This window comes from Lutjanus erythropterus, chromosome 2 (genome assembly GCF_056507025.1).
Source record: "Lutjanus erythropterus isolate fLutEry1 chromosome 2, fLutEry1.hap2, whole genome shotgun sequence".
Classification (NCBI taxonomy): domain Eukaryota; kingdom Metazoa; phylum Chordata; class Actinopteri; order Lutjaniformes; family Lutjanidae; genus Lutjanus; species Lutjanus erythropterus.
The window spans coordinates 5,601,027-5,609,434 of NC_139318.1; the positions used below are offsets into that span (position 1 = coordinate 5,601,027).

Consider the following 8,408-nt stretch of genomic DNA (forward strand, 5'->3'; position numbering starts at 1 on the left):
GATGTGGCGTGGACTCCATACCCACCAAAACATATGAGGGATTAGTGAGACATTTTCTTGTTGTGATGGTACGTAACCATATTAGGCCCTGAGCCATGAGAACATGACTGTGTGTGACTGATGATCATCATGTTCAATTTACACACTGGATTAAAAAGCTTATCATGAGCCTGTGTTCTTTTTAATAAACAGAGAGCAGTGTATTATAGTGAAAATATATTTAATAATTAAACATGGCATCGTTACACAAAAGGAATGCAGAAGAGACGAGTGAGAGTGGATCCTTAGAATATAAAGGGTAGACCTACTGCAAAGGTTTGAGTCCCCTCCTCAACAGCAGCAAGTTCAACATGAAGGAGTGCATGGTGGGACTACAGCACATGGCCTGTGCAGTTCAGGTTTCTGCTGGTCCTGCCAATCTCTGGAGACCGAACCATAAGGTCCAGCTTCAGAAACATCAGCACGTCCTCTGCGGTCCGTGCTGTTTTCGGAATCTTGGCTCCGTCCATAATATACGCGCCGAGCGTCCCAGAGCTTCTGCGCACAGAGTCAGAGTATGTGGCGGGGGTCACTCCTCCTGAGTGCTCTCTAAGTGAGAGCTCGAGCCCTCGGAGAGGGGGTCGGCGGTGTCGGCAGCAGATCTTTCTTGTTCAGAGAGCTGCTCACTGCTGGGGATGGAGTTCTTCTTCGGGCGGCCTTTGGGTTTGGTCGGTGACTCCAGGCCTCCTCCCTGCAACACCTGCAGGGTGGACATGAGCAGAAAAATGTGGTTTAAGGATTATTTTTATCATCATAATCATCATAGTTCATTATCGTTTAATCTAACAATTTTTCTGCATGAATCAATAAGTTCTTTGGCCCATAAAATGTCAGAAAATGATAAAAAATGTTAATCAGTGAATCCTAAAATGGAAGATGTCTCAAAGATATTCAGTTTACTGTCATAGAGAACTGAAACCAGAAAATATTGAGATTTGACAAACTGAAATCAGAGAATTTGGACATTTTTTCTGTAAAAAATTACACAGATAATTTGTGATTAATTTAATATTTGACGAACTGGTCCCAGCGAATGGCTGTCCACCATAGAACCTGGTTCCATGTGAGGTCTCTGCCTATTAAAAGGGAGTTTTTCCTCACAATGTGCTTGCTCATGGTGGGAACTATTACTATAACCATATCTCTAAATAATATTATTATGAGTAAGGTCTAGACCTACTCTGTATGAAAAGATCACCTCTGTTATAATTTGACACTAAATAAAATTGACTTGACTTGAACTAAACAATTAACCAACTAAAGCCGCCATTTATTTCCATTGTTGATTTACATGTCAGTTGTGTTTTTGATGAATCAATTAGTTGTGTGTTCCATAAAATGGCCATAAAAATGTCAATCACTGTTTTCCAAAACCCAAAATAACATCCTTAAATGTCTTGTTTTGTGCAAAAGATAGAATTCTCAAAACAACCGGTCACTTATCAAATCGTTCCCGATTGATTTTGACAACTAATCAATTAATTGACTAATCACTGCAGCTCTACAACAGACTGTGATGCAGGTTTGAATAAAAAGAAGGGTTATCTGTATGACTGGAGACTAAAAAATGTTGTTTCAAACAATTCATTTAAGCTGTGCTTTTTTCTGAATATGCAACCAAATTTATATATGTAACAAATTTCATATAACCCTTTAAAAAGCTGGACTATTCCTCCAAACAAGAGGATATTACTGTTAAATGTTTGTTTGATTGGGTCCTTATGCATTCAGACATATAGAGAGTTTGCCGTACAGACAGTGCAGGCACACCGGGGCCTGTGCGGTGGAGGAGGGGCCCATACAGAGAGCGGGCCCTCCAACAATGTCCTGACAGGCCCTTGCAAGTGATTCAGACGACTACTTCAGAAATACACCTGAGTTCAAATTACACCATCAAATTACACCACATGATTATTGTGGCCAAAATAATTCACAATAATGACATTCTTGCAATATCTGTAGAAAATCTGAAAAATAATAACTATAATAATGATATCAGTCAAATTCATCTTTAACTTTATGTCAGTGAATGTTCTGTCTGCTTTTGTCAAATGAATTAAATTAAAAATGTGAGTGCAGGGAGGAGGAGAGAGAATCTGAAGCCGTGGGGGAAGGAGACAAAGAGAAAACACAAAGAAACGGAAATGATACAAGAGCATACAGTGTGTTTAAGAGGTGCTGGATCGTTTACAGATATTATCATCATTTTATTATATGAGTATTATAGATCACAGTATTAACACTAGCTCAAATAAGAACTCACATTTTAAAAATGGTGCATTTGCTATATGCCCTAAAAAATGCAAACCTGCAGCTCGTCCTGGTTTACTTTTTTTTTCTCTGAAAAACAGTCACTAGCAATCAGAATGATCTGCTTATTCTGAATAAAATATAAAATATATAAATATGCCACAGAACTATTCAATCAATTTAATAATTTCCTATTTTCATTTGTCACTACAGCCCATCATAAATTGTCATATGATACTAGATATTGTCTTAGATTTTGGATATTGTCATATCATGATATCGTGTATGTTTTGTCTTTTTCTAGTTTTAAAGGCTGCATTACAGTAAAGTGAAGTCATTTTATGAACTTAACAGACTGTTACAGCTGTTCTGTTAATTGACTTAACCCACTGAGTCATTACATATACCAAAATATAATGTTAATATATAGTGAAAGCACCATCCCTACAATATTGTCATAACATCAGTAAATATTGACATGAAGGTCTTTGGTCAAAAATATTGCAATATTTGATTTTGTCCATATCAGCCTGCCCTTTGTACTGTTGGGTAATTGAATCATCACTATGAAAAGCCTAAAAGTATTGAGATATTATTTAGAATCCATATCATCGAGCGCTGCACTGTAAATCATTTTAAACAGGTTCAACTTAAAAACACAAGTTGCTGCGCTGCCTTCAAAACGTGAGTTGACTGAACTTAGTCCAGAGTCGTCTAGTTGTCATGTTGCTTCTGAAATTTGATTTGATGAGTTGAGGGAACTCAGAAGAGAGCGTTTATTCAACTCAGAAAAACTCATGCGTATAATTTTGAAAGTGATCAGAAAATTAATTTTAAGTTTAATTAACTTGAGATCATTAAAATGTATTTATTTGTGTGAAGTTAATGAGAAATGATTAGTCATTCCAACTATATTTCTATATAATTTGTCAGTGCACTGGGGCCCATTGGAGCTACCGGTTGTTTGTATTGTTGTTGTAAGTCCAAACCTCATAGAAAATGACCCCTACCACATCATCATCACCATCATCATCACCATCATCATCATCATTATCATTATAATGGAGAATGACTTACGATTTTCTTCCATTTCATCCTTCTGTTCTGGTACCATGTTTTCACTTGGAGCTGACTGAGCCCCAGAGACTCAGCCAGGTCTATTCTGTGAAGAGAAAATCAGACATTTTACATCTAATCACTTCAGAGTTTTGCCAACATATTTTATGTCTTGCAAATGATCAGATCTTTCTTTTCAAACTTTTATATAACCTTTATTCAATTAGAAATGTTCCAGTGAGCTTAAAAATCCAAGGGAGTCCTGGCCATAACAGGCAACAGCACAAAATAAGAGCATCTTATCAGCTGCTTCTAATAATAATAAGTAAAAAATGTAATATTCAAGTTTTTGAAATATTAATCTATGTGGACTTTAAATTAATACTGGAGCAGATCCAAATAATTAAAAGCAAGCTATCAACCTTTATGTTCTGATGAGTAAACCCGCTGTAAACGCACCTATCTGGGGTCGACAGATACTTCTGCTTCTCGAAGCGCTTCTCCAGCCCCATGAGCTGCAGCTCGGTGAACACGGTGCGGCTCCGGCGGCCCTTCTTGGTCTTGCTGCCCCCGTCGGCTCCGTGCTCCAGCTTCCCGCGGAGGTGCAGGTCCAGCGGCAGGTGGTGAGACGCCGCGCCGGGGCCGACCTGCAGGCCCGGGGCCGCGGACAGCAGCGGGGAGCCGAGCGGGGAGCCCAGCGAGCAGGACAGCGGGGAGAGGGGGAACTTCAGGAGGCTCGTCTGGTCCGCTTTGAGCACTGAAGACACACACAAACACACACACAGACACACACACACACACACACACGGGGGTTTGTGTTACAGTTGTGTGTGTGTTTTTGGTTATTTCAGGCCATTTTCACATATTTGTTTTTCTAGCTTCATGAAGCAGCAGAAATCATCAGCAAGTGTTTCACCAATGGATATCTAACTGATCTCAGGTCAGAGTTCAGGGCCTTGTTGGGTCCACAATCTCACAACTGCAGCTAATACAACATGAGGAAAAACATCCATAACGCATTTATTTAAAAAATGAACAGTTTGGCTGATCGTGCAGCAAAAAACAATGTGTCTTCCTCAACAGGACGGACCTGAACCGTTAGAATAAGACCTCAGTGTTGTCATGACATTATTATAATTACTGGTCGTGTTATTTGCATACACATTTATGAGGCTATCATGTTCAGATTCAGGTTTATTAATGCGCATTTAATTCAAATTTGGTAATGTGGGTCACGATTAAACAAATAAAAGCATGTGATGCACAGTGCCAAGCCTTTTTCACATGAACTGGAATAAATGTTGAGAAATATTCTTTATGTAAACACCTGAAATTGTAGTTTATAAGCAGGAAAACAATGAATCCCAGCGGGTGTTATGCTTCTGTGAAGCGACTCATTCTTACGAGAGAAAACGAGCGCGTAATAACTCACAATTTAAAGATGTAAACATATTTTGACCACATAAACTTTTAGAGTGGAATATATTCCAGTTTGTACGATGGGATAAGACATGAGGCTCTTTATTTGTCATTGTAGCACACAACAGAATTGTGTTGATAACTCTCAGAAACCAGCAGCAATAGATGCAGGATAAAAACACGAAAAATGGGATAAAAATCAATCATAAAATGATAAATAAAACGATTAAAACGCGAATAAAATGATACGAGTAAATATTGTAACATTATATTGTAACACCTCTTAATCTTTTAGGAGTTTTTCTTTGTATCCAAGAAGCGCTGTTGTTTATTATCCTAAAGAGAATCCATGTTTTTACGCATCCAACTTACAAATATCATATTCGCATATTAAAGGTTTCAGAAAACAACATGATTCCTAAAGTGAGACGTTTGGGGTCCCCAGCAAAAGGAGGAATAGAATATTTTTTATGACTTATTTTTAAATAAGTTTGAATGTCTGGATTGACTGGAATTCATCTTAACCCTAGTTTGGTTATTTACGGACCATGCGGACTTTATTATCTTAAAGCTGAAAAGTATTTTTAAAAAATACTCGAAGGGGATTCCTTAAGGCAAAAATCGTCTCACATTGGGGTTCTGCGCTCGACTGTGCATCTAATGTGAGGGTTCTTCACATGGAAAAGTTTGGGAACTCCTTATAAACTGCCACAGCAGCTTATAACAGGTGGTGTATGTAGGCATATCCTGTGCATGAGTCATTATTAATTTTATGAGATAAATATTGCTTTTATAGCTGCAACTAAAGGTCATTTTCATTAGCCAATAAATAAAAACACTTCCAATACTTCACAATACGGCTCAATTTATCCTACTTAATTTCTGAGACATTTACTTATTTGTCCCGCTGCTAATTAATGCACCTTTACCTAATAACATGGTTAATTTGACCTTGTTTTACCCATGCATTCTTCTTTTATTGCTGCCTCCGAGCTTCTTTTTTGAGTATATTTGTGCCTTTTTTTGTCGTATGTCTGTAACGCGGGATCCATTGTAAATTAGGGTTCTCCCTAAATGTGTTTTCTAAAGATATAATACATAAACAACTAACTGATGATTATGATGAAATGATAATTATTCACTTGTTATGTCTGACTTTTGCGCTTGTGCGTAATTGTTGCACATCATTAGCGGTTATAGATCCTAAAAAACACAATAACAAACCCTGCGTACGTAAGGGAATTTATCTTTCCTCGAAAGACATTTCTTTGTTAAGGGCAAACACTGATATTTTCCACCAGGCAAAAAATTAATTCTAATCAGTGTTATAAATATTAATAGTAACCCATGATGTTGTTATCTATTATCTTCAGTTCCTACAGTTTTTCCAGCATGAAATCACTGACACCGACTCGATCATCTGTACCCAGCAGCCTCTGGACTCTTACCCAGCTGGTTGTGGAAAGGCCGGGCGCCGGACAGGAGAGCATGCACCCCGAATTTAAGGAGCTCCCCGGCCGGAGCCGACGCTTTGTGCTCCGGGTGATCAGTGAGGATCTCCTCGATCATGAAACTCCTGTAGCGGTGAGTTCTGTGGTCCGGGTGAACTTCAGGAGGATAGTAATGCGCCCCCATGTCCAGAGGATGCTGCATAATCTGGCTGTGCGGTCACCAATTCTCACTCCTTCAGTGGGCCAAGCCAGCTGTCATATTCCCTCTGTGGAGCCTCTGTAGTCCCGAGATCAAGACTGGAGATCAAAGTTATCCTCAAGCAAAATATCAAGCACAAGCAGCCGAGTTCTCTGCGCGTCCTCTGCGGGGTTTACGCGTCACTTCTGGACAGATTCTGCTGTTTTTGGAAGTAAAATCTGAATCCGAGAGCAAACTTTGGACCAAAACCTCCCGAACCCGGCCGTGTTCATGCCCTCTGTGTGTGTGTGTGTGTGTCTGTGTGTGTGAGTCGGAGCTATTTGTCAGCCTCTGAGCGCAGCGCGTCACCTTGGCAGTGAGTTGAGGAATAAGCTTTGGGTTTTATGAGTCTCGTCATGGCTCCACCTCTTCTCCTCGCTGCCTCCACTGAGCCAAAGTTACATGCAAAGCCGCTCATGTCCTGCATGGATTTATATGCAAAAGGCAAGAAAATAAGGAGCTGAAATATCCTGCAGGTGACTTTGTGAGTTATAGGGCATTAAGTTACAGTGGAGGAATGTAACTAAGTACATTTACCTGAGTACAGTACTTTATTCGGGCTGCATAACTGTGCATTGTATTTATGTTATTTTATTTTATTTTATTTTATAATTCAGTTCAGTTCAAGTAGATTTTATTTATGCATCACCAAATCATAACAGAAGTTATCTCAGGGCACTTCTTATTAAGAGCGGGTCTAAACCGTACTCTATAATTTTATTTACAGAGATCCAATAATTCCCATCATGAGCAAGCACTGAGGTGACAGTGGTGAAGAAAAACTTCCCTTTAACAGGCGGAAACCTCAAGTTGATCCAGCATCCACGGTGGGCTGCCATCCACCAGACAGGTCTTTACTCCACTACATCTATTTCACAGCTTTAGATAGTTTAAGATTTTACAAAGATCATAGGACAAATGTACACAAAGAAAAACTATAAAACGTTAATTATTTCAACCGTGACAACACTGAAATTCTTCTTACATGTTATTTCCTATGGATATAATTAATAATAAATCTAATACTCTGAATGGGGACATTTTGCATGAGTACTTTTACTTTTCATACTTTAAGTTCATTTTACTGATAAACAGGGCTGCAGCTACAATTTATTTTCTTTGTTGATAAATCTGTTGATGATTTTCTTGATTAATTAATTAGTTGTTTGGTCTACAAAATGTCAGAAAATGGGGAAAGTCAAAGCTCGAGCTCAAGATTATGCAAACATTTGTCTTGCATTGTCTACAACCTAAGGCTATTCAGTTTACTGTCAGAGAGGGTAGAAGAAACAAGGGAATATTCACAATATTGAATATTGTTCCTAGAAAATTACTCCAAGTGATTAACCAATTAATTAATTAATTAATGTTATAGTTGAGAGGTAATTGATTTTTCAATTAATTGTTTTAATGTCTACTGATAAAACTTGCATACTTAAAGGTACCACAATGAACTTTCGTATTGCGTTGATTTTGGAGGCCCCTCTGGACAAAAGCAGTAGTGTTCCCTCCATGAAATATAACGTCAAAAAATAAGAATCTCCTCCTGCTTCCTTTTAACTGGCTAATGTACAACTCACTGTAACTTTGGCGGGGAAAATATAAACAGTGACTCATTTCATCTGATTCCAAAGGGACTCCGACCCGGTGACTGACATGAAGAAAAACTGTACAGAAAGAGCTGATCTTCTCTCAGATGGGCTTGTTTGTTTATGTGGGCCGTATACAGACATCTGTATTAAACTGAGACTGTTTTATAACCTGTTACAAACTCCTTGTGGTCACTTTAACACTAGAAGTGGCAGCACTAGAATAACCATGAGCATCATTTTGACCTTTGACTTTCAGACTCTATTATCTATCATGATAAATATCAGATTCAGAGATTCATGCATTTATTCTGTTAGTTTATCTTTTTAAAAATGAAATAACACCAAAATGTAAATTTTGTAAAA

At 38.4% G+C, this 8,408-nt stretch overlaps 1 protein-coding gene across 1 annotated transcript; it reads right to left on the minus strand.

Annotated features, from left to right (window-relative positions):
* Window positions 1-203: 203 nt before the first annotated feature.
* Window positions 204-6,756, minus strand: barx1 (BARX homeobox 1). The gene is made up of 4 exons (XM_084743927.1): window positions 6,213-6,756; window positions 3,805-4,102; window positions 3,367-3,451; window positions 204-739 (listed from the first exon to the last, which is right to left on the minus strand). The coding sequence occupies exons 1-4, from the start codon at window positions 6,415-6,417 to the stop codon at window positions 569-571; spliced, it is 759 nt and encodes a 252-aa protein (XP_084600053.1). The 5' UTR covers window positions 6,418-6,756; the 3' UTR covers window positions 204-568.
* Window positions 6,757-8,408: the final 1,652 nt, after the last annotated feature.

What these genes read in the sequence shown, in the direction of transcription:
- barx1 (XM_084743927.1), bottom strand. Translation starts at nt 6,417, where the DNA reads ATGCAGCATCCTCTGGACATGGGGGCGCATTACTATCCTCCTGAAGTT. An exon ending in TATCTGTCGACCCCAGATAG is followed by an intron (nt 3,452 to 3,804) that starts GTGCGTTTACAG and finishes TTCTCTTCACAG; the next exon opens with AATAGACCTGGCTGAGTCTC. An exon ending in GGATGAAATGGAAGAAAATC is followed by an intron (nt 740 to 3,366) that starts GTAAGTCATTCT and finishes TCCACCCTGCAG; the next exon opens with GTGTTGCAGGGAGGAGGCCT.